Here is a 27,409-nt window from a genome sequence, read left to right on the forward strand (position 1 = left end):
AGGCGAGTCACGCCAGATAGTTGTCGGTGTCACAGTGCAAAGAGGAATCCTGATGTGTGTGGCTGATAGAACATTAGTGTGCTGTTCGCCTGTCAGACCTGCTCACCCCTCTCGTGCAGCTGCCAGAGGCTTGGAAATGTGAGAGAGATGTTAATTGGACCATGCCAAAGCTTTATGAGGTTTAGAGTAAGAGAGTAGAGAGGGCTGGGTGGGGGCTGTGGGCGTTGGAGATGGACAGAGTGTCCCGAGTGATTCACGGATGTGAGGTGGATGAGAGGCTGAGCCGCGGGGGGCTGTCCACTAGAGTTAGGACAACAGCTGGATGAGCCGCATGAATACCTCTGAAAAAGGTTGAATTCAGTTAGTGCTGAATTTTTATATACAAGCCAAACAGAATCCAGTTCAGGATGATTGTGTGTATAAACGTGTGATTAGTGTATTTATATTGAGCAACACTTTCTCACTGTCAACTTGTCACATGAAGCAGCTTGGTCTTTGGCCCCAAGCTTCAAAATGTGACTACCTAAGCATGTGCAGGGCTCCCATGTCCAATTAGCAATAATAAATATGCAGAGTCAGGTCAGACTCATCAATAAAACATAAGAAAAAACTGTTTAGACTGTCCAAAAAGAGGGTAATGACCCTGATCAGACTTTTGGGCTGTGTCCAAAATCACTCACTAATGTACTGCCTACATTACAACATACTCGAGAACTTGTACTGCTATCTGACAGTATGCCGTTTCCAGGTCTGGGCCGTTTATGTAATTTAGCGACATATTCAGTATTCATACAACTACTTAGTTATTTGAATATGATTAGATCAAACATAAAAACATACTCAAGTTTGGTAACTTTTATTTGTACGCCACTTGTTTGCTGGCGAGCTTTGCCATTCATTAGTTTGAAGAACTGCAATGCATTCCTCCATCAGTAAGCTAGCACCGAGGTAGCTTGACTGATTTGGCTGTATCTAGAACTTAGCAACAACAAACACAAGCTCTGTTCTTATACAGCTACGTAGTTATTTCAATATTATTTGAACAAATATTAAACGCATTACAGTTTGGTGGCCGGCTGGCTATCATGGCTGTTAGAAGAAATGTAATTCATTGTGGGGCAGTTGAGAATGACAAGTGAGCTCTTGTATCATACTTAAAATTTTGGCCAATATTGTATACAACTATGAATTCGGAACACGCCCTGACATATTTGATGAGCTGGGAGTGTGAATACGTTGAAAAAAAGCAAAGGAATAAGATATGTTTGTGGTTCAGTACTTCCTCCCCTTTTAATGCGTTTACAGTTGATTTGAAATAATATGATATTTAGCTCACATCGTACTGCTTTTCAACACTGGATCTACTCCACTGTGACTGATTCTGTTCATGTTTAAGCTGACTGAGCGATGTGTAAGCAGATTTCCAAGAACAGTCTCCAGAACTGTGATTGAACCATTCACTTTGTAGCAACATCAGCCTGCTTCCTCGCCCTGAGGACTGCGCTTGTGAGCTGTGCAGTGCACTGTTTGCCAAACTGTCAAAACTTGTGCCAAAGTGTCAAACGGTTCTGCGCGTATTGAAATCAATCCCTCTGCCAGCAGTCTAATTGCAAGCTTGACATCCAACAAATACCAGAACCAGTATTTGCTTTGGTTCCTGTTAGTCTTAAGAATGTCTGCACAACAAAAAATATTTACAGTGAAATCTATTCACATGTGCAAACAATCTCACACTTCTTTTGCAAATCTCTTCTCAAATAACGACTCCGTCCATAACTAGAGAGTTGCTCATGATGTATAATGTTTGACTTGATGAAGATGCCATTTCCGAAAAAGGATGGGATGTATTGCTTTTGTATGTTATTTATTTTTAAACAATTAATTAAGAAAAAGAATGCTGCAGCAGAAGTTTTCATGTTGAGATTCCACTGAAAGTTGGTACAAAGTGAAATAAATGAGAACAAATGGAAATTTGCTCTGCCACCATAAGTGGTCTTTTGTTTTCCCTCTGGCACCACTGCAGAAATGTATTACTGTATACAGTGTACCATGTTTCTTGGCAACCATTTGTGTTTCAGTTTAGTAAAGCCTTTGTGTAAATAGTGCAGCACAAATACACATTGACAACAGAAGGACACCGCCCAGGACTTACATGTGTTCAGTAAAAATAGCAACAATCCAGTGAGTCAAGCTAGAACAATGGTTAAATAGATATGTTTTGGTTTTATACTGTTGGTGGGGGGAAAACACATCCTAATTGGCGAGGAGAACTTTGGTTGGACAAATTAACACCATGCTGTTGCAGTTTCCTGGAAACCAATTGGATTTAATTGGAATAATGTGGCTCAAAGTAAACAGTTAATCACCTACAAAAAGGAAATTACCCATTATTCTTACTGTTGGATCGAAATTTGGACAACATAAAATTGCCTATGCCTTGTCTGTAAGATCCAAAAATTAAACATTCTTTTCTGATCTCCTAAATTAGTCTCACAAAGTTAACTAGATGAAAGAAAATGACTCGGAGGAATTACCAAAACAAGACGGAAAATGAGTCAGAATCGCAGAAAAACCCCCACTGGTGATGTAGAGAGAGAATGAAAAGTGAGAGCTTCATAATCTCATTCCATGTGAGAAAGTCGTGATTCAGTTTGCCCAGAAAAGTGCTCTGCGAGTGCGTTTTCTTCTTGGTCTCTCATGGTCTGAAGTAGTTTTATCTTTAACCAGAATTCTTTTAGAACGATGTGAAATAGATAAAAAAAATGTCAGCATGACAACATTAATGTCCGCAATGCTCAACACCACATACAGCACGTTCTCCTCACACTTTCCTACGCCTATTCTTCCCCGCCGTCTACATCACCAGCCTATTTCATATTTGGACAGTGAGGTGGCATATTTGTCTGTCGCTGCTCCCAACACCTCCCTTCCCCACAAGTCTCTGTGGACACTTGAAAAGCAATGTGGCGAGCGTCTGCGAAAACCCCTCCTAAATTTCTTGCACTTCATCCCCTCATGAGGGAATCTACCTGGCAGCAAGAAAGCAGGCTTATCTGTGTATGAAATGCTAATGTGGATAGCCTCAGCCCTGCTCTGTGGATGAGAGCACAGAGGCGCTCTCCTTGTTGTAAAAACCCTACCTGCTCTGCATGTTTAGCATGTGTGAAAGTCTGAAGCCTGCCAGGCTCCGGTAGACTCGTCCTGAATTATGACTTTGCAGATATGAAGCGAACCAAGTGCTGGAGGAGATAAGGAAATTTTCATCCCGCATCTACTGTGCTATATTTTTCCTTTTGTTCAGTTTGGCAATGAGTCGTTAAGATTCTAAAAGCACTAGCTCATTGACTAGTCCAATGACAGAATTTTATTGGAACCGATTCAACATTGAAGTCAGTTATCGTACTAAATGACTAATCTAAAGGTAAGAAAACACTCCAAATTGAGAACAATTTATTTTCAAATGTTTCTTGGTAAACGATGTAATTTGTTTTGCTGAGTGTGGCTAACGTTAGAAGTGCTATTAGCACATCCAGCCTTTGATCTTCCTTGCATGTTAATGTCTACATTCCTGTTCCAAACGTGGTTACACAATGCTTCGGTCCTGCCACGGCCTACATAAATATCTTGATTTTCTAGACTCCACTAGTCAAACCAAGCTGCTCCTACGAGATGCTATCCGTTCACTGTGCTTGTTTAAATCAGGGCAGTAGAGCAGGCCCATTAATCTGGGCTACAGCCAGTCTAGCTACAAACTCGGCTAGTGGTGAGAACCCAAATATTAAACATTTGTGTAACCTCCAAGTTATTCTGGGGCCTACTAGCAAGGGTGATGACGTTTAACCATTTAGTCAAATTAACGTGCACATCCCTAGGTATCAAGTCAATAAACTCCTAATTTGTTTCCAACAAAAATACCTTTGTGTCTCCCTAAAGCCTAAATGTGCTATCATGTGGTGTCAATTAGTTTTAGATTGTGAAAACTAACTGGAAGACCCCAGCAAGTTGAAGAGACTGCTCAGAAAGTTTGAAATTTTCCTGCACTCCTTGCTGTAGTAGACAAACTTGGCTTCAAGTTACGTAAAATCATGATCAGAAGCACAATTTGGGTTGATGGTATTATGGTATAAGGGTTGTAACTGTTAGTTGCTATCCAAGTTGACTTAACTGGATTCGTTCTGAGCAATTAAATACAGCAGATCTTTTTTTGCAAGTTGAAGCCCAGGAACACGTCAAAGATGAAGGAATGACTTCCAAACTCTAGAAATGTGACCGAATAGGGAGCATTTGAATGAAGCAGAGGAAAGGTCTTAACTCTGTTGACTTCCATGTAAAAGATCAGCAATTGTTTGTGACACAAATAAAACAGGAACAGTATCTTAGAATCAATGGTGTTTCTAGTGGTCAAATTGTCCTTAAACTAGATGAATGCTCATTGCAATTTGAAATAGGACTGTGCAATGACATTAGTTCTGAAATTATGTGTAAAATTGTAAATACAGGTAGATAAAAAGTATGTCCTTCGTAATAGTTTCACAGTAAGTTTTTGTGAAAGTCTTCAGGCCTAATTTGAGAAAAATAGACATTTTATAGGAAAATCTTTATCAGTAATTTGAAGACGTAAAAAAAATAGTGATTCAGATAAATGAAGTATGTCTTTTAAGGTTGGAGACTCAGCTCGACAATCATCTTAAAAGTTTTCTGAATGAAATATCAGTTGGGTTTTGAGGTTCATTGAACAAAAGAGGCTATTATCCAACATCAAAGCGTCTGCCTTACTCCTCTTGTGTTATCTTATCCTCTTCGGTGCACTGTGCTGATGGACCGTCGTCTGGATGCTGTGTGGGAGCGGCTGCAGCAAGACTGGAGAGAGTTGATGATGATGCAAGTTGAAAAACTGTGCGTTTTTTTTTTCTTTCCCGGCACTGGCCAGCAGATGGGTGCTGTCTGCTCCATTCTGGCACTCCCGCTGTATGATTAGAGCTCAAGAATCCAGCCATTAAACACACAACAGATGGGACATTTTCCATCTTACGCCCAGCTCTCATTAAACAGCCAAACAACATATAGTGGGGTTGACGAGTGCAGGCATCTTTTTCTTATTTGACACAGAGTGAAAAAAGGGATCAGACAGAGATCCTCCTTCACTGATATAATTAAGGTTGTTTAACTTGGCGTACGAGACGAAGCCATCGCAGACTTACCCGCTCTCATCTTGCAGACCTCTCCCCCCTCGCCGAGATGTGTGAGGAGTGGTGCGTTTCAGGTTCGGGTAATCAAAGCTAAGGGTTTCGGACAGATGGTGTTTGGAGCGTAGTGTAGTGGAAGTAAAAAGTGGATGTTGACATTGGGAGATATTGTGGGAGGAGGTGACTGACGCACCATCCGGCCCACATGACTCAGTGAGAGTCATTACTGCAATGAGCCTAATTACCTTCAGGCCTAATCTGTGTTTAAAAACCTGCTGCTTATTGCTTTTAATTACCCACAAGTGTAAGAAAAGACTCAACGGCAAGGTTGGAGCATTTTATCTGTAGTGTTTCTGTATTTGTGCATGCATGAACAGCCTGTTGTCACAACTATGCTGTCAAAAAACAGATGCTTGGTTCGTAGCTAAATGCATCTAACTATGCAGATATGACCATTTTGTCCTCTTACTTTTTGTTTAAATTTGATATTTGAAATCAGGTTTTAAAGCAATAAGAGCATGACAGTCTGCTTTGAGTAGCAATCAGGCTGGATTGATGGATCAGACAACCACTGGACTTTGATTTAGGAGAACAGGGTTAGATTCCTGTGTCAAACGATTGGTCAATAATGGCTTTTAGTTACCCAACACACATTAATTTGATGACATTTGTGAGTTATGGTAGGTACATAGATATGTCATTTAAAACCTTAGTTATGCTATTTGGTGCTGGTTTAGGTTAGTTGGATGAACAGGCAGCGTCCTCGATGCCTTGGTCTCATGTTCGACTCCCAGTCATGATCATTTGATGCACCCCAACTGTCTATTCACTACATTTCTCTTGGCTTGTCAGCTGTCCTGTCCAATAAAGGCAAAATGACCCAACAAATCTTTAAGAAAAATAAGCGTGAGTAAGTACTGCAAGTAAGTAAAAAAATCTGACTTTTTGGGACCATTTTCCATTATTTAATGGTCAAATCTGTAGGGAGACAAAGAATAGGGGAAAGCAATGTTCATTCCAGAGCTTGCAGGATCGGAGGGTAGGAATCAAATCTGTTGCTTCCAGGGAATCCCAACCAAGATGTTTTGATGTCAAAATATCAATACGGCAATATGTCTTCTTCATGACTCATGTGATAGAATGTTTGAATCGCTAGTGCCAAATATCAATATCTTAATAAAAAAAAAACTCTGAACAGATTTCCCTAACCATTTGGCTGCATTACTACTACATGACTCCTTACAGTGGTGTCTATGACATGAATGAGGAGAACATGACAGTTGGGTAAAGAAGTGAAGGGTTAAATGATGAAGCTTGATAAAAGGTGAAACTGACACCAAATATAAGTACATAAACTAATGAATCCAACCTATTTAGGGGTTGGATTTTATATTCTCCAGTTAATCAGATATGGTGATGTCTTATTATATGATCGTCTTTCAATACATACAGTATATGTTATCACATAATTGCTTATTGTCAAAGGTACAAAAGTCATACATTTGAACTGTTGTTTTGATTTTTTTTACCAGATTTTGCTTGAATTTGCTTAATTGAGGAAGTCTTGCATCTGAGCATGGAATGGGCCAAGCTGCCACTAGATTGTTACCTCGATCGCTACTTCTTTTGAGATTTTTTTTGAGACCAGGGATGTTTTGGCATGGTGGAGGGAAACATTGCTGCAGGAATTGTTGCTGTGTGTCACATTTTTTGAAGCTTCAGGTGTCTGAAGCGATATTCCTCTTAAGTTCTGTATTTCCTCGACTGCTACCACAGAGGGCTTCAACTGTCGTCATCCTCCGCAGCACAAGTGTGTTTGACAGCGCAACTTTTTTCTCCTCGGCTTACACCTTCATTTAAAATGTAACTGAGACAGTTGTACTGTCTGTAGCCTGAAAACTAAATTACCCTCAACCCCATCACTTCAGGCATGAAAAAAAGAGAGTTGACTCTGAGGATCTTCAGATCTCAGTTTGACAAGAAGACGACTCTCAGGGAGTGTTATCCTCAGAACCGGGTCATGATTATGACATGATCTTAAGGTTGTTTTTCATGGATTTTTACTTGGGTTACGTAAGACGATCAAAGGTTTTCTTCTTGCAGGTGTTGGAAAATGTGCTCGAGTTGATTTGTGAAAGGAAATATCAATCATAAGCTTCAGGGAAAGACTCAAAGTCATAATGTTTGTGAATTTCAAATTAAAGAAGGTGTAGAGCGGTTGGAAATGGGTTTCATGAAGATGAGTTCAATTAAATTTGGGCTCTGGAAGCCTTAAGGTGAGAGACAGATCATGGCATGTGGGTGGTTGGTCTGAATCTCAAGCCATATTTATAGCTCTATAAAGTGAGAGTTTAACACCTGCCTTTAGCAGGAACAAAAAAACCTGTGATATTCCAGGAGAGCTTACATCTGTTTAAGGCAAAACTGTTGATGTGGTTGTGTGGACAGGACCTTCAACACATCAGGGGAGAGGAATGCTAACGAGACAAATTGCCAAATCGTGTACCCAGCAAAGCCTGAGTGGAGAAAGGCTCACAACCTTTTCTGTAGTAAAACTAACCACTAAAACAATTTGTTCAGCTGTGATTAAGTGTGTTTGTTAAACAGCATTGTGGAAATACTTACAGTCGGCTTGGCTAAAACCCTGAATCACTGGCACCTCTCTCTCTCTCTCTCTCTCTCTCGCTCTCTCTCAACCTATTTGAGGAAACCTCCAGGGTGTCCCACACAGTCAGAGGATCACCCTGCTTGTGAAGCTGATCAGACTAATCTGCCTCTTTTCACAAACAATTTGTCGGGTCAAATTAACCAATTGACTCCAGGGGAAAAAAACACCTTGTTTAGACACAGCTTCAATTCAATGTAATGCATTCTGCAGTTTCAATAAGGTGGTATTCATCTTAATGATGCAAAAATCTTGGAAATATCTAAATTTGCATAAAGCAATCCTGCTAATTTATTCACCATAGCAGCAATTTAAAAAAGGCCATATATAGTATAATATTGTCTCTAGTTTACATCATCGTATCGCCCGATCCTTTCTGTTGCCTGTCAATTCCATTCAACTGGAATTCTGCCTTTTCCCCTTTACACTCCACTCTGTGCAAAATACATATATTTGCAATGCTGCATGCCATAAGCTATAAAATAATGATGCCAGACAAGATAGTAGAACACATATTGCATCTTTTGCAGAATATATTCCAGGTTCACAGCCCTCCTCCTTTGGCTTCATCAGCAAAAAAATAAAAAAAATAAAAAAAATAAAAAGCAGAGAAGAAGAATGAATTCATGTTGCGGCCTCGGGAACATTTCACAGCAGTGTTACAGAGCATGCTTTCACAAACTCACATTGCTTAGTCACTAATTTTTCTCCGCTGTTGCTGCTGTAACTCCTTGTTAAATTCACCTCACCTCAGCAGAGCACTGTCTGAGACTGCAGGAAACAAACAGGCCCGTTAAAAATTGTTGAAAATATTGAGTGTATTTGTTGCCTCTGGGAGAATGTCGAGAGTCTCTTTTGCTGTGGGCGTCTGGACTTCTTTGTTCAGGAGATAGAAACAGTAGTTCAGTGGTGTCTGCATTGACCCGCCCCAGTCCTCCACTATCTCCTGTTTGACATCCGCAGAAAGCTGATGCTGTGAAATCGAATGCAGTGGCTGAGCTCTCAGCAGGAGCCCAAAACATTAGTTTTGTGTTCCACCCACTGCAGTGTCATCAGTGCAGGAAATGTTGGCTGCATTTTCGGCGAAGGTCTTATTCAATTTGAGTTGTTTACATGCCCTGTTGATTCCCTGCGATTGAGTTTTCCTGTTTCCATGAATAAAACAGGAGACAAAGACACAGTTTTTTTGTTGACCAATGGTGTAATTACTGCTGGTTAAGCAGTCCACCGGGGGGGAAAAAAAATCAACTTTGAAAGGGTTCAACGTCGTTGGGATGTCAGGAAGAGGGCATAAAGGAGAGGGGAGGTCATGATGCTGGGACGAGTCACTTACTTATGTGACAACATGGATCTTTTCTCCAAGATGTTACATTATTTAATGCATTAAAAAAATTGTTGTAAAAAGCAAATATATGTCAACTGAGAAGAAGTGAGAAGAACAACTGGGTTTACTGGGAAACGAATGTTCCAGAAGCCATGCAGTGAACATCTTCAAGTAAACAATTTGACTTGGTCAGAAACTTAACATGAGAAGTGAAATTATGTGTAAATTAGGGCCCAACCAATATGGGTTTTGGGGCCGATACTGATATCAGTATTGGGGAGAAAAAAAATCCAATACCGATATATCGGCCGATATCTTTCTATGTTCAAGCTGTAGAGGTAGATAGAGAGAGATATACACATTTATTGGGTTGATCCCTCAAATGCAGTTATTAAACACTTGTGGAAAATATTTACATTACAGTGTTTCCCCTACCATTATATTAGGGGGGCAGCCATTTAAGGATACCTTTCCGATAGAACAGGACAGCTGTCATTAAAAGTAACACTTAAAGTGTTTGTGTCGGCGTCAGTCTGCCCGCACCCCCCACCCCCCCAAAGCTGTAAACCTCGGGGAAACACTGCATTGTTAGGAAGACAAGATGGCCTCTCAACTGAAGAGTAAAGTAGTATATGCATGCAAACACAGTAACATTTAGCATACACCATGCCCACCCTGCCTCGGCAACATGGCCGCCCAAAGAAACAACATTCTCCTGAAAAAAGGTGGGAAATCATTTCTATTGCTGGAGCCAGCAGACGCTGTGTGTTTGACAGTTACTTTGCTCAGAGTCAGCGTGATAATCAGACAATTAGGAGACTGATTGAAGAGAGCCCCGGGTGGTGAAAGTAAAAACCCCCTGGAAAAAGATATTCTTATTCTGACTCGCTCAGGTACAATAATTGTCTCTCACACTCTTTAGATTTGTCGGTAAATTAGCTCTGTTGTGGTTAAACCGTGATGTTGTTGAACTGGAGAAAAAAAATGCTCTGAAGAATTAAAAACCTGAAAAATCTACTGACAGGAACTACTCCATCAGTATTCTGTGCCAGCCATGGGTGTCATTCCCTGAGTTAGGAGGAGCAGGATTTGGGGCGTCGCTCTACCTATGCAGATGAGAATCTTCCCCCAGATTACACGTCGAATGTGTGGCTGAGTATTTATCCTCCGCTGCTTTAATCCGAGCTGATGTGGAACAGACTTTGTGTTCCCTTACACTGCCTGGGCTGGCAGTAGGTATTACCCCTAACAACCAGTGCACTTAGTGAACATCAGCAACAACTGCAGTTGAGCTGCGTAATTTGCATGTGGAGATATATGAAACATGAGGATTAGTCACGGGGTTCTAAGCACATCTTAATCCGTGTGTATGTTAAAATATTTATATTTATATTTATATTTAAAAAAAATAAAAGAATTCAGTGGTTATCCTTCAACGTGTTTGACAGTCGTAAGTTGCATTAATGTCTCGTTTCAGCATTTTTCTCTCATGTTGTCAAATGCATTGTGGGAGATATAGAGTGTTGCCGGCTTTGAAGTGTGTCAGCTCCTAGATCCTATTAAGTATCAAATATCTGTGTTTGTCCTCCTGATAATCCTCACCAAGCGTCTGTTCTACTGCAGCACTTTGAGCGTCACACCAACGCCGCTGCTTCAAGTCAAGTCTTTCAGATCGTGGGGTTTATTATAATAACTTTTATTCTTTTGAAATATGCCCCAAAGTTCTGCGTTTGTTTGAAAGTGTTTGCTCAGATTTCACTGTGTGTGTTTCTATACCTTTAAGTTATTGTGATGTTTTTTTAGTTTACTTTTTTACAGTTTCAACATTCTGCACACTAAATGATGATCAAATGGTCATGGAAATAATCTGTAGAGGAATCTAAAACCAAAAAGAATCATTTGCTCGACTGGTTTTTATTCATGACCTCGCTCCTCTTCCAATCATCATACCTAAATACCGTGAACTGTTTCGCCTTGTGCTCTTTTCTCGACTCGTTAACAAGGTTGTCAAATTCATTTTGGTATGTAACAATAAAAACAAAAACAAATAAAACATTACAATATTTTTTAAGAGATCAGAAAAGTAGCAAAGCTTTTAAAATATGACAGTTCTTCAGTATTTTTAACCATAAGCTTTGGCGAGCAAAAGCGAGACAGAGAGAGATGTTATGGAGTCTAAGTGTGTATGAAGGGCCAAGTGGCCATGACAGAGAATATGAGGCCAACGCACAACTATACACATGAAAACTTTTGTTTAAATTTAGGCAAGAAGTTAAAATATTGAAATTATGACTATGTTGTTGATTTTTTTTAAGATTTAGTTTTGGGCTTTTTGTACCTTTAATGTAGAGATAGGACAGTGGATAGAGTTGTAAATCAGGGAGAGAGAGTAGGGAATGACATGCAGGAAAGGAGCCACAGGCGTTATCGAACCCGGGCCGCCCACTTGGAGGACTACAGCCTCCATACATGGGGCGCACACTCTAACCACTGCGCCACCAGCGTCCCGACTATGTTTTTTAATTTATCAAAGAAAGGTTTTTTTTTTCAATCTTTTTTTCCAAACATCTTGAGATTTATTTTGAGCCACTTGAGCATCAGAGTCAATATCTGCGGTTACCTGAACAATCTTACCTTTGCAAACCCTTAGGTGGATTCAAGATTAAGAGGACCTTGGGCTGAACAGACGACCTCGTAATGTCAGCAAAAGCTTTTCTTTCTTTTTTTGAAATTTTATTTGCAATTTGAGAATTGTTTGTCTTCCACATATCTCACTGTACAACCTCAAACAACTTACAATCATGAGTATCCGTAGCAGTTACACCACACTGAAGGGCATCTCAGAAGAGCAAGGTCAAACGATGCAAAAAAGCCTCTATTTGAGGAGAAAAAAAAAAAAAGGTTTAGATGTACGCAAGGAGGACTGATTTCATGCTCCAGCAGCACTTACATAACATATCTAACTTTAAAAATCCACTCCAAGACTAGAACATTCTCCATAATACCTCCTCAGACACGCTGAGATGCACATGCAGAAGGTAATGCATATTCCAGACACGGCAACGGCTGCTTCACTTGGATGCTCAGTTACATAGAAATCAAACAATGCTCGCAGTCACTTTCATACTCGTTCAATGCATCTTCAATATATACGTCTGATTCAGAGAAACAGTCTTTTTCTGTCTTTTCCATTCCACTGCCCTCTAAATCATCCTCCGCCTTATACGTCTGAGTGGCTTGATGTCTGTCCTTATCATAGTAAACTGTGTCTCTTCCTTCCATTGCTTATTATTCACCACGCCGAGGCACACACTAAGCCTCGCAGTATGCCCCGGTCGTGTTTAAACAGCCAAATCAAACCTTTCCCTTATATTTTTTTAATAAAGTCAACTCAGGCTTTGAGTCACGGGGGGGGGGGGGGGCGGCGGCTGTGCTCTGGAAAGACAGCTCTGACCTCACAGGGCAGTATCAGTCACCAAGCAGCGCTCTGACCTTATAGGCACGGACGACCTTTTGATAGCCCCGCAACTCCTCGAGTCGAAACATGTTTGGATCATCTTCGCAAAGTGCAGAAATGGCATGAATGCCGAGTCGCAGAATGTTTGATGCCTCTTTGTACCTTATCACAGTCGGCCCAGTTTAAAGTGCACGTCCTCATCTGTGAGGGTTTATGAGTTGCAATTTTAATTGGAGGGGAATTAGCAGACATTTAGCGCCTAATATCCATCAAATTAATCTCTAACTCTGTGTTTCTCTTTCCCCCTTCTCTCTCTCTCTCTCTTTTTCCCTCACAGGAAATCCAGAATGGCTTCCGGGATTGACCTCCGCTCTTGGTAGAAGAACCCAGAAGTTCACGTCCGTTTGCACGTCGTCTCACAGCTTTGGGAATTTCATGATGTAAATTTATCTTGCTCCTTTTTTTTTGCTTTTGGTAAACCTCCGGCTTCGGCGCCATGAACCTTAGAGGATCTACTGGGACCGCTATTTGCTCAGCTTGGATTTAGATTCCGCTTCTGTTTGGACTACTTTACGTGGGTGGGACTTGCAGCGGTGGCTAGTGGTGGCGGCTGTGGCGGTGGGAGGACCTTCCCACCTTGGAACACGGGGATAACTTTACAAAAGCTCGCTCCACCATGAGGATATCCACCGCCTCCTGCCTCTGTCCCGTTCTGGTCTGCCTCTGCTTCATCCAGAGGTGTTACGGGGCGAGCCACCACCTCCCTGCCAAAGTGCCCTCCAAGAACCAGACCAGACTGGCCAACGGGGAGACGGAGGTGCACCACAGGCCCAAACGAGGCTGGATCTGGAACCAGTTCTTTGTTTTAGAAGAACACATGGGACCGGACGCACAGTATGTGGGAAAGGTAAGACTTTTTATGAGCCGACTGCTGAAAAAGAAATCTTTTGATCCTAGGGAACTCGCATTTGAACAGCTTACTGAGCAGTTTTGTCTCTTCTTTTGTTTTATTTGAGAAATAGGTTACAGCAGGAGCAAGTTGTTCTATTGAGGTAGATTGCCTCGTCGGCATTATACAGGCTTTTTTTTGTCTTCTGATGTGCAAATACAGTCCTAATTTGTGCAGGTCTTTATATCTGTCATTGCAATGTCTGAATGTATTCCTCTTATGATAATGTCCAAAAAATGTTTTATTCGCTGTAATTAAGGAGTGCCTCATACCATGTCTACTACCCCAGGAAAGCCGACACTGCAGAAAAACCCTGACCACAAAGCTATCTTTTAACAGAAATATTAGAAGTGGTCTCTCAGTTGGAAACAGATACAGATTGAATCTCTTAGTGATAAAACTGTAGCCAGTATAAAAATGGACATAGCCACCGAAACAACATCCATTGGTTTTTCTGACTAAAGTGCCTAGTACCGAGCAGAATCCTTGAGTTTTGGCATTTTTGGCCTTTTTTTGGACGAGGTCATTGGCTGATTTCTAGTGACAGTTAACATTGTGTTTACTATAGGATGGGTTTCAATGTGAAGTGGTAGCCAAAGTTGTTTATTTATAAGACTTAAGAGGCTAATAAAACATTTGGAGTGGCATGAAGTGGCCCCTAAATGGCAAGTGCAGAAAACCAATACCAGCTTATAAATACAAACGTAAAAAATCAAATAGTTAAAGGTTTTGCAATGTAAAAAAAAAATGGACCACGGACTTCTTGGATGGTCTTTAAGTAAAATATAGTGCACAGCAAGCCATATTATCCATCCTGTATTTCAAAAGAAAATGTATAAAATGGTACTAACAACAGAAACATAGCCAAGAGGCTGTGTTCAGTAACTGAATTAAATAAGTGAACCGCCAGCAGAAAGCTAGAAGCATCGTCCCGTCACTTAAAGGGAAAAGCAGTTGCTGGGAAGAGAAACTTGTCGTAAAAGTAGACTGTCTATGAAAAGGTGAATAAAAAAAAATACCAGTGCAACATAACCAGAGAAAGTCATTCCCGTCTTCCCAATACATCACCACCCACAATGCACTGGGCTTTTTGCCTTCCAAAGCCACTCCCAGGCTTAGGTTCAGGCTTGACGGGGAAATTCTCTGCAGCATAACGACTCCACTTCAGTTTTCATCAGTGCACAATTACTGCAGCTGCACCAACAGCTGCCACCCCCCCCCCCCCCCAAAAAAAAAAAAAGACTGACTGACTCCAACATTACATATTAAAATAGTTTTCCTACGGATCCACAGTTACACTGCTTTCTGCCATGCTCTCCCAACGTGTGTTTTCACCAGCTGATCTCAGACATTATGATTTCATGCGGGCTCCGCCCCTTTGCGACTCTCCATGAACAAACTCCACCTGGTGGGCTTTAACATGAACATGAACAGGGAGCTAGCCTTGCAGTGAGGGAGTGAAACATTGTCCATTTACATTATGATATCTAGATTATGATGATATGCCGCTGGTTGAAAGTTTGGCTTTATTAGGGATTGACTTGCTTTTTGGAGCCAGCTTCCAGTGGCCACATGAAGAACTGCAGCTTTTGTTTCATTTCACGCTACATTTTTTCTGACCTAGAGATTGTTGCTTGTGAGAAACAAACCCCCTGAGTAAAACAAATGTCTATACACAAGTGGGTATATATAATGGAAGGGTGCATCATAGTTGTACAGTTTTATGAATGTAATTTCAGGGTCATTGCAGACCGACTGATGTCCCTCGAAGTGGATAATAGATAGTTGTGAGTATTATTCCTGTTTGTGCATAGAGCACGGTGTAGCCTAGTTGTTGGTGGTGACTTTTTCTGTTAGCTCCACAATAAGCCACAGGGAGCTGGTTAAGTCCTCTGCTTGCAGATTGCCTGCCCTTATCTCCTGAAATGTGTTTCTCCGCTGCAGTGATCATTATTCCAGGCACTCAGGCACAGACTAATCCCCTCAACCGCACTCACAGAGACAGAGAATGAGAAAGGCACAACGCTCCTCTGACTGCACATATGTCTGTATTTCAGCAACAGCAGCATTTGAAGGGGAAACGGGGGGAAAAAAAAGGGGATGACATGCTCGAGAAAGGAGTAAGAGGGGAAACAACAACAACAAAGCAGATATCACGTTCCAACTTAAAGGTCTTTTTTATTGAGTAAAAATGCGGCTATAATCACCAGTGCCCTTGCTAAGCTGACAACACAGGAAAGAAAGGTTATTTATTGGTGAAACGTGTTTTTGCTAATATTATTTGACGCATGAGTGAAGCATAAAATCCCACTGTGCCAAACAAAACAAACACCGTGCTCTGAATTTGAGACAATACCGAGGATATTTGTAACAAACTCCAAGTATCATTTTTTTTCAGAAGTAGCTGCACAGGAAATCTTACATTGAATTTGTTGACTGCTTTGAAGTTCATTATTGTTTGGTTGGTTGGCTGGCTGATGTGTTAGCTCTACTTCTACCTTAAGGGTGTTGTTGCTCTGTGTGTGTGTGTGTGTGTGTGTGTGTGTGTGTGTGTGTGTGTGTGTGTGTGTGTGTGACGGGTGCTGCTGATGAAAGCCAAATAAACATAAACAGCTAATCCTGGATGATAATAAAGCACTGGGAAGACACATAAACATTATTAAGGAATCAATTTGACATGCATGTCTAAAGAGATGAGGTCTCCAGATGGTTAGCACAGGAAAAAAAAAACATTTAATTATGTGGGTTGGGACTGGTGTGCAGTGTCCTAATGTGGCTAGCAGACAGAATGACCCTTAATTAGAGGAAGACAGGAGGGGACGAGGAGGAGGAGGAGAAGGAGGAGGATTAATGTACTCAGCACGTACTGCTCTGTATTGTTTTTCTCCTTCCTTTTGCTTGATTAAAAACCGTGGACATTAGCAAGCAGCCAATGAACAGTTCCACTGCTGGGAATTGCGAACACTTTCTTTGACGGTAATTGCTATCATCAAAAAATGGAAAGTTTTGAAACAGACGTTCCTTGATGAGACACACAGATATGGAATATTAATCATCGCACGGCCCACATAATAAATCCCATGTGCTCAAGGAAATCCGCAATGTCAAAATATAAGCATGCCACAAACAAGTTTTATATTTTGGCAGATACACTGCTTCAGTTAAAGCAGCATTTTTGGAGGAATTTGGTTTGGTGCTCTTCGGCGCCAACCAGAGGGTCTGTGAGTGCAACTGCACTGTCGTAAAACACACTAAGTCTCGTTACACCTCCCAGTAGTCAACATGCATGTCCTCTAAAAACTCACACACTCTCATACACAGGTTTTATTATAGAGCAGTGGTTCTCTACTGGTGGGTCGGGACCCAAAAGTGGGTTGCGGAGCCATTTCTAGTGGGTTGCAAATGTGTGCCTGTAAAAATATTTTTGGGGCAAAAAGTCTGAACTTCACAATTTCTCATGACATATTAAATCAGATGTTTGGGTTTCAATTCTTCATAAAGGAGTTGGTGGTGGGTCCTCGGGCTATAGACCAGTTGAGAACCACTTTTTTAGAGTGTCAAAACATGCTTCCAGTTCCCTTACAGTGCAAATGCAGCACGCAAGTAGTGGTGTTTCAAAGGCTTTTGTACTGGTAGCTTTATATGATAGGGGATAGTTGTCCCCTATCATATAAAGCTTGAGATGCGCTTCCCCTGGAATCTTCAATAAAAGGGCATTTGACTGGGCATACCAATATCCTCTGCTGTCGTTTTTGGCTATGGTAGCATTTTTCGACAATGTAACACGTCTCGACATAACACCAGTTAAGACATTGTGAAAATCCAAATAAACATGTTGACTGAATATGTCCAGTATCAACTCAGTCTGGCATCTTCCACTTTTGATTTTGGTTTTCAGTTGACAGTTTTGTCTTGTTTGTGTCAGCCAGCGATCTTGGCCAGGTCCTAGGTTATAAACTCAGTGACATTGTTAAATAAAAGGAATTTATAAAGTAGAAGTACTGTATGTTATTGGTTTTGGCAGTTAGACATTTTCTGTGCACATTTTGCCAATACTCTGACATAAAACGACAGCACAGAGTGACTTCTGGGAATAAGTGAAGCGGCCAGTCTGTCAAGAACATATTTAATCCCCCTGAGGTATCCCGTAATCCCCAGTGACACCATTCTGTGGGGCTGAGGCATTTGGGAAATGGCAGCTTTGTGCATGAGTGAGACGCAAATGCGTAGTTGGGGACGTGGCTTGTCCAGATCCGAGACAGGAGACAACCCTCTATCCCGACGGGAGGTGTGAATGTCCTCATGTCAATCAGCTCAGTGTGCTGCTTTGAAGTATAGTAAGGCAGGTTGCAGACTGGATGGTAATTTTCAGAAGACGATGCAAATCCCTGAATGAGTTTGAACTGCATTGAACTGCCTGCTGCAACTTAGTTGGAGGACGGAGTGCAGCTGTTGGATGAAAAGGAACAAATCCTTGGGTGGAAATCCTTGAATCAAATCATCATTGGGTGGTCCGGCTGCTGCTTCAAATATACAAAAAAAATGAGGTTTTTGACAGAATGGGAGCTTCAACCAAAGCAGGGAGGACTACCCCTCTCGGTTATGCTGTGTTCATTTGCAGAGCAAAGTAGGAACCCCCATAGAAAGGTGCCTAAATGTTTTATTCATGCAACTAAAAATGGATTGTGTGGTGACAGAACCAGGCAACTGTCTTGTCATATGTACAGTAATAGCTCAACAGTGTGAGTGTGAGGGGGAGGGGAATAAGGGTTTGTCTTTTTTCTTTTCTTTTTTTAACATAAAAATGCTTTTCGCCCACGCTTTGCAAAGCAGGGAAAAGAGAGAACAGTTTTGGAATCTTTTCAGTGTACAACTAGTGAAGTGTAACATGAAATAACAAGGAACATTTCACAGTCAGTTTTATATTATTACTTCCCTGCAATGGTTGGAAAGAGGAAGTGCCTGAAAGTAACAGAAATAAGACTTATTAAACTGAGAATCTTCTGCGAAATGAGGTGGAAAATCTGTCTAATTTTTTATACCTCATGGATGTAGAAAGCATTATATTTTTATTACATTCAGTCCACTTTTAAAAACTGATGAGATTTCTAAAAAGATGTAATAAAGTAGTTACACCTAGAGCTCAACTAAAATGTATTTATTTTGAAATTGTATCAAATATAATTCTTTCATATAAGAAACCCCCCTTAATTAAAAAAAATCTTTTCTACATGAAATAACACAGCAATATTGAGCAAATCTGCATTATTAAAAAGTCCCAAAACCTTGTTTCCCAGGTGCAATCAACACATGCATGTTCTAATCTAGCAGCCATATTTGACAAGTGATCACATATTTTTGCACATGGGAAATTTAAGAAATGTTGTCTGACAAGTGACTAAAATTAGCATTAATTTTCTCATTTTTTTTTTTTTCTCGGAAGTTGGGACACCTTAACAAGCTATCAGTGGACCCAGAAGTGACATTAGCGTTCCTTTGAAGTTAATTACCTGGCCAGCTGATAAATATTGTTCCAATATTAAGTCCAATTTGAGCTATCTTTTATGTCTCCACCTACTCCTGAGATAGTTACCCAACTCCCATGTGCTCAGCTCTTCTCACCAACTAGCTGCTGAATTTAGTGCTGAAAAGGGAGGTATAGTATGGGATATTCACCAACAACTAAGTTGTGATACTCGTAAAAAAACAAACGATATTGGGACCTGCCTCGATACCACAGCAACAAACGGAGAAGCCCTAGGGTAATGTATTGTTTTTTTGTTGCGAGAAATTGCAAGCGAACTCCTGCACACTGTCTAAATTGCCAACGTATTTGTGCAATCAAACATTGGATTTTAGAGTTTTAAAAATGGTATTGAAGAATTGAAGTTTTCTTGTAAAGAGATTGATGAACCTTAACCAAACAGTGAAGTTGTGCTCTTTCAAACAAAACCAATACAGCCGAGAAGTGGGCATTTGATTTGGATGATAATTCAACACAGAGTTGAGTTATTTAATCCAATGTTAATGAAACAATATCAGTGACTGCAGCTTTTGAACAAGGAATGGTGATACAAATTGAGTGCAATCGATATATCCTCAACGTGTACCTTAGAGTGTTGAGTGTGTGCACGTGTGGCAAAGACATATTCATTGATTTTTCTTCACCTTCATTTAGGACAATTCGGATCAACCGCCTTTGTTTGAAAAGGCTCATCGTTATCCGCACAGGGATCGAAATGTAGCTGTATAAACATGTCCTTCATACTGTCACTCTTGTCACACCGAACAAAAGATGATACAAAAAAAAAAGATGTCCACTCAGCTGAGTGAAAAACAGTTCAACTTCCATTGATTCAGCAACTGCTGGTGAAACCCTTGAATTCCTACTGTCTGTGCAGGCATGCATAATTTTCTAAAGTGCATTCCCCTGTCCTACAACGTCTAACATATTAGCACCATTTAGATACTTGAGACCAAACTTTTTGCCTTCACTCACTTCCAGAACACAGAGCAGAAATATGTTTTGTCCAAGCCGATGTGCTGACGGTTTAATTTCTGTCTCTTTCAAATATGAAATTTTAGCTCTCGTTAGAGGCAGAGCCATTAAATAAGTGTCAGAGTTGCTTCCGGGGCCTCTAATAATCTCATTACTGTACATCAAGAAGTCAAACATCCTGCTGGGAAGACAACGATTCATTCTCTATCTCCCCGCAGATGTCAAAATAGAGGACAACGATGAGGGCGGATCGCAGAGATGTGCATCAGCGGCACGTCCTCAACCCGCCCCTCATCACTGTCTCTTGATGTATGGTCATTAGGCGGGCACTCCATCATCAGGCTTTACTGTGACTGTTACAAATCAATCGAAGAGAAAGGGAGGGGGGGGGGCTCGGAGGAGTTGATTGGGAGGGGAGCGAGGCCAAAACGGGGTGATCATCAGACAATCAAGCACGCCGACATAAAAAGTGATTAAGTCCTCTTCCGTGAAGTTAAAGAGGCAAGATTTAATCAAAAACTAACACACCCCCGCTTCTGCTAATTGCAAATATGAAGCAAAGGCACTCATCACCAGCCAGGGAGCGTGTCCTGTTCATGTCTCCTTCTTTTAACCCCCCCCCCCCATTTTCTTCCATTACCTTGAACGTCGTTGATGGAATTCGTAATCTGCACCCCCATCTCTGAACCTTCAACTTCAATGTCTGCAAAAGAAAGGCTTACTTCCAACATCAGAGCGACACAGTTGTGGTGGATTTGTTGGAACAAGGCGGGGTTCTTTTGTGTCTTTTATTGCTCTTTAAAGTCTTTATATGTGATTTTTCACACTTAAATGTAGAAATCAAGTATATCCTCTGAAAATAACTCTGTGAGTCATGACTGTCTACAATGTGTGTAACACCCGAGTCCCACTGTCTGTGATGTTTTCAGAGTTTTCAGAGTCCTATCTTCACTTTGTTTACATCGCCTGGACGGCCGGCTGACTCCTCCCCTCGTGTATAAAAGTTGTTTAATTGAGGGACTAGAGAAAAGAAGAATAACATACTGTACTCACTGCTTAACTGTGTTTCTAGATCACGCTCATTTCAGGTCAATTTACATGCAGTGTGAAGATACGATCATAATAAAGATCGCTAGCATTAGCATGCTAACACAACAATGCACCGCACGTTGTTTTGGTTTCATGCTGGTGCTCAAGGGCGACATCTGCTGGATCAAAAAAAAAAAAAACACATTAAAGCCTTTAAAATTGTTTATTAGGCATATACAGATATTGAACGCATCAACACCGGGGCAGCTGTGGCTCATTTGGTGGAGCCGGCCGTCACCTAACCAGAAGGTCAGGGGTGCGATCCCCAGCACCTGCAGCCACATGTCCGATGTGTCCTTGGGCAAGACACTTAACCCAAGGTTGCTCCTGCGACGGCGTACGAATGTCTAAGAATGGGATTAGTTACTTCTGATGAACATGTAACATAGCAGCATCCACCATCAGTGTATGAATAGGTAGGTGTGACCTGCGGTGTCAAAGCGCTGTGAGAAGTCTAGAGAAGACTAGAGAAGTGCTATACAAGCTCAAGTCCATTTACATGGTTGTTTTTTTATCCTGGAGTATTTACGGCCAAGTGTAAACTCTGGTTAGACCTGCTATATGTGTCAGGTGTCTTGAGATAACCTTGGTTGTGATTTGGCACTCATAATTGATGAATTTAAGTGATGTTAATGCTCTTTGTCCTTCTTCAGTGTACTTTTTTTTTTCCCTTGCCTACATGTGGTTTGGTTAGCTTGTCCCACAAACAGCTCGTAGAAATGTCCTTCAGAGGATTCCTTCCCACTGTTATGCTGCGAGTACATTTCACAGCCTGTACTTTTCACTCGCTACACACACACAGATAAACCGGGAAGGTGAGCCTGCAGTACAGCATGTACAGCTATTTGTAGCCTCAGTGCATCTATACAAATTTACTCTCCTCGGCTGTAGCCCGTAGGCCCTTTACGCTGTGTCATAAATATGATGTCTCACTGAAAGTTTCACTCGCCGCAAAATGGATTGTAAATCAGCATCGGATAAATCAGCTGAAATGTAGCCGGTGTGGTTGTATTTTGACATATTTTATGCCCGGTATCAAGTTTCATATAATAGTCACATGTAGAGATTTATTTCACATCATCTTGTCCCTACACCAGAGAGTTATTGTTCTCGTCCCACACAGATCTTAATGAGTGGACATTATATCAACAAAGCAACGTTCTTTCATTCAAGCAGACAGTAAACAAAGCTAGCGTGGCACATACATTGTGTGGATCTGCACAATGAATATGACCAAGCCATTACAAAAGGGCATATACCAATAATGCAATCCAACCAGGCACATACATTATCTGAATGTGTACAATGAAAAGGACAAAGGCAGCACTGAGAGAAAAAGGAGTAGGGGAGCAAATGGAAGAAGGTCGGACTGTGTATAAACTCTATTAGGAGGGAACTCTATAGAGCGTTTCCTATTAGACTCTGTTACTTGCCATGTGCTCCTTAAAGGTAAAGTTTTTCCAAGCTTTCCCATGCTCCATTAAAGTCATTTCCTGCACTCTACCTTGCGAAGTAGAGGTTTTTTTTTTTTTTGGCTAGGCATTGCCACACCATGTGGACAGTCAGTCAGCTATATTTGCTCTCCAAGAGAAAGAAATTGGCAGGGATAATATTTGGCATGGCGGCGATGTCTCGAGTAAGACTTGGCTTGCCGTTCTGTTTGTCCACAAATGGAGAGGCTAAATCTTCTTTTATCTGCCTTTGGTGGATTTTTTTTTTTGCTCTTGTTGGGTACACAACAGCAAAAGCTGTTCAGAGAAGCGTTAAGAACTTCTGCTGAAACATAGTTTTTTGGTTGTTGTATTTGGTCAATGTCAGATTATTGTTTTGCTCCCGATCTCTATACGTAAAGGTTTTTGAATGATGCCTGGATATTCCAAGAAATCTGAACCAACATGTTATCTGTTCTCATTACGGTTTATTTCCATGAAAGAATAACCAGGTTTATACATCGTCCAACAGTGGTAGTCGTCATTTTAGAATATCTCTGCTTACTTCATATATATCTATAAACAAGCACAAGAGGTGGAGCTGAGGCGGGCCTTAAGCCTCCTCAAAAACAGCTACAGCATGGCCTTCTGTCACTCAGCCCAAACTAAAACAACAAAACCCATCCATCTAGACATGCTGGACTATTAACAGTAAAAAAAAACAATGGGGTCCTCAAGTTCCTCACCATGCTGGCCATAGGGTATGTACCCCTGCCTCTCCTACCTGGCTCCTCTAAATACCACCCCTCCTTCTCCCTGTTGCTCTCAGGTGTGCAGAAAGTAGAGGGTGAAACAGTAAGAGAGTAACATCTCAAGTACTATTACACTTGTGACCTATTCACTTTAAAGTATTACCCAGCATTGGTTCTTAAGTTGAAAGCACCATGTCATGATTCAGAAACAATATTGTCTGCTTGGAGGATTGCTTTTGTTCTCCAATCTATTCTCTCTTTGTAAATGAATTAGACACCTGAGAAGCAGATAGGACAGTGCCAAAAGTCTGTTTAGCTGTGAGCACCAATTAGCTCGTAACACAAACAGTTTAAGGCTATACTCTCAAAATGAGCCTGCCGAGCCCAGGCGGTGAAATCACGTAGCTTGTTGACAAAAGAAAGTGAAGAAGAACACGCTTTCTCTCAGCTTGCGTCTCTGGGTATATGATGCAATTATGAGCGTGGTTCTCCTCGAGATTGGAGTGTTTTTCGCCGGCGACTTTAGAGCCCCAGACTCTGCTGATCTCTTTAAACTCCTCTGAAATGCATTGCCAGCTGCCAGCCGCCAGCAGCATGCCAGTCATCTATTCCACCGGTCTTTAATAAAGTCGTCCATAGAGACAGAGATATAAACACAATCCCTTGTTTTGATGCCCTGTGGAGGGAAAGGATTCCTCTTCAGTCTTACGGTGAGGAGATGACAAAACAACAAGGTTACAGAGGTCAGAGTTTCAACCACCGCATGACGTCTCCCTGGAATTCATTGCTCACAAATTTCCATACATTCCTGTTCAGTTTTCATTGCTTTGACAGGACATTTCTGTCCCTTTGCCCCCCCCCCCCCCCCCTTCTCTTTGGGATTGCCACATACAGGTTTTATGTATGTGAGACTCTTATCAAGCCTGCTCTGTGGTTTAACAAATTGACACAAATTACATTAAGGCAGGCAGCCATGAAATTTTCTGTGTGATCAAAATAAATGCAGTATAAATAAATTATTTCAACCCTGAAGCTGGTAACGCAAGAGCAGCACCCTCTGCAGAGAAATGGAGCCCCTTATTTGAAGTCATGAGTTGGAAATTTGCCCTAAGCCTAGTTTGGTACACTCAGCTGTGACTAAGAAAATATGGAATATGGAAATCTGTGAAACTGTCCAAACAGCAGCGAGGGATTCCGCAGAAAGTCATCATCTCCAACTGTCACTTTTTGGGTATCATGAAACAGTCACAGATGGTTGGTAAATACGAAAGTTGTGTGCAGTTGACTTAAATCCAGAAGGAATACAGTATCAGTATAAGATGTATCAATAGTGGTTGTTGCACGTTTTATTTTTTCTCATTATTGAGGCTGCAGTTGATGAAATCATTTGAACTAACTTGCCTATTTTCATGAAATGGGTACAGTGAATGTTTTTACTTGCTTGGTCAACATAACACTGAGATTGTAACATTTGGTCCATCCAAAATAGAGCTCAACAGTGTGGTTCCAGAAGTCAAAATCCCATAAATTTTCCCCATAGCTGGCTTTGACTAGCCCTAATGTCAGAACCCTCCAAGGTAGACCACGAGCAAACTGAGTGTGATATCAGCCTTGTTTTAAGAAAAGCATGGTTTATTTGCAGTATCGGTAAAAATAACTACACTACCCATAATCCTAGAGTGCTACAGCAATGTGTGATTGGTGGAGCCCATTGTTACTATGGCAATGTTTGCCTCCCAGCAAAATTTGGCTATCAGCAACTATCATTAGATCTAGAAGTAGATACTATATAGTTTTCTTTTTTCGTAACAATGTAGGACACGTTTAATTGAGAATGTGTTTTTCTTAAGATAGATATCTAGAGACTTGAACATCCTTGATCATAAAAATGAAAAGCTCAATACTCATATCAAAGCCTGCGTCCTCATGGCTCTATAACTGTCTCTTCTGATTTGAATATTGAGTATCATGTTGTTTCACTCTCAGCTGGCAAACGCTGCAGTATTTTCACTGATGTTTGCTTAATGGCCCAAAACCTGTTGACACGTTTATCACCCATAGATTTTGGAAGGCAGTAGTCGCCATATGCATCATTGGTTCACACTTTGCAGGGCATGATTTATTGGCTCCTGCAAAGAAAGTCAATGGCTAAATTAGCACTTCGACTGGAGGCGTAATTTCATTTATGAGCGCAAGTTGTAGAGGGCTGCTGGACAGAAGTGGATTTATCCTGGTTGTACTTATGGAAGTGGTCGGTTCTTAAGTAATAACTCTGGTCCTCTGCATTTAAATGATCACAACGTGAAGGTGGGATTTCTCGTCATCTATTTTTTAATGTCTTCCCTGCATTAAATATTCAAAGAAGGTGGGCCAAACCGTGTCAACACAGTAATTGGTTTCGTCAACTCTTCCATTTGATGTGTAAATATGTTCTGTTTTCTTGCTTTGAAGGTTGGGTTTCATATTAGTACAATCTAGCAACTGATTAACCACCTGATTCAACAAGATCTTTGACTCTCCATCTAATTACAGGCCTGATATTTACCACAGAAAGGACAGCCGGCTCTCATCAGAGTCAGGCCTGCAATCAGTGGCAGCTTTCTAATTACTCATTTATTTGCCGGTTCCAAGTTTTGATTAGACGTGGCCTGAGGACCTGGGTTGTTCAACTTGTTAAACTACTTGCCTGTAAGGGGGCAACAGATCACACAACTCGTAACTGTCACTATGCATCTTTACTGCACAACCATTCATGATGCATCGCGCTTTATTACATCCTCAATTTCTGTATTACTGCACATGCTGTTCAATAAATCTGAACTGTTTCATTTGGAAAGTGCTGATCAGACCACAAAAATCTATTATATTAGATGCTGCATCGTTTCAGTAGAATCAGTGTGACCCACCTCTGTCCATATTTATTACAAAAACAGAACATAACTCCTTGTGTAGGTCAATGTAAGTGTGCTGGAAAGTACATAAATAAGGTTTCCCCCAAAGTTGCTTTGTGGAAACAACTTTGGACCAATGACAGGACTTGGGAAACGTATTACACGTGAAGAATTAGCAAACAAATTAGGGATACGTTTGTATATTAGTTGTATATAATTGTGAACATTTGTTAGAATCATTTCTTAACTAATAGAAGAAATGTGACATAGGGGTAGGGATATACAAGTTTTACATCTTTTTCGGACACTGTTACTTTTGGCTGTTTTTGTTTTTATTATCTAATTTAAAATCTTGTTGAAAAATAAAGTCATTCATTAATTCCTTGAATTGAATTTGCTGATGTCTGCAGACTGTATCATGGAGGTTTAAGCAACCAATTGTCATCACAAGCTGCTGGCACTGGCAATCCTTTATGACCTATTTTTTATGTTAAAGTCTGAACCCAACCCATGTAAAAAAAATAAATAATAAAATGCTGGCCTTTTTTTTTTTTTAATTTGTAGAGCAGATCTGTGTGCCACATATACTGTAAGCACTACTTTACTCCACTTGTGTGAGGTTTAGCAGCACAGTACAGCCAGTTTTAGCCTGAAGATTTAACAAAGGGAGTTAATATTGTTCTAGGAATAATCAAAAATTAACTAAATGCTGCAGCAGCTCTGGTACAAGACATTTTTTTTCCTCCAAACTCTTGATTATAACCATGCTTTGCCTATGTTCATCCATGTAGAATCATCCACATCTGCACCAGGACGCTCCACAGATGTGGATGACATTTTCTCATCTCCAATCCCTGAAAGGAAATATAAACCTGTCTTACATATTTTATGGGAATTATTTCTTAAAAAGCAAGAGCAGCAATAAAACTTGATTGAAAGAAATAATGATTATATGTTGGTGTACATGTTTCAACAAAGTTCAACACCTTTTTTCTTTTTTTTGAGGGGGGTGGGGGGGTTAATTAGCATCAATCAAGGGTCAACTACAGCCTGTGACACCACTATCTTTCATCTAAATTGTTATGTGAACCTAAGTCTTTTGCTTCTTCTATTCCAATTTGCACTTTGTTGTTGACTCCAGTGATTGTAAAACCCCTGAGCTTTACT

At 40.8% G+C, this 27,409-nt stretch overlaps 1 protein-coding gene across 2 annotated transcripts in view; it reads left to right on the forward strand.

Moving 5' to 3' along the window:
• Positions 1-27,409, forward strand: part of LOC109992537 (cadherin-18) — a 189,208-nt gene that overhangs the window by 102,113 nt on the left and 59,686 nt on the right. For both annotated transcript variants that reach the window (XM_065949050.1, XM_020645202.3), the window contains exon 2: positions 12,970-13,539. In XM_065949050.1, coding sequence (XP_065805122.1) covers positions 13,309-13,539 — 231 coding nt within the window. In that variant the 5' untranslated portion in view covers positions 12,970-13,308. The remainder of the gene's footprint in view (positions 1-12,969; positions 13,540-27,409) is intronic.

The sequence above is a fragment of the Labrus bergylta genome, chromosome 20 (assembly GCF_963930695.1).
Source record: "Labrus bergylta chromosome 20, fLabBer1.1, whole genome shotgun sequence".
Classification (NCBI taxonomy): domain Eukaryota; kingdom Metazoa; phylum Chordata; class Actinopteri; order Labriformes; family Labridae; genus Labrus; species Labrus bergylta.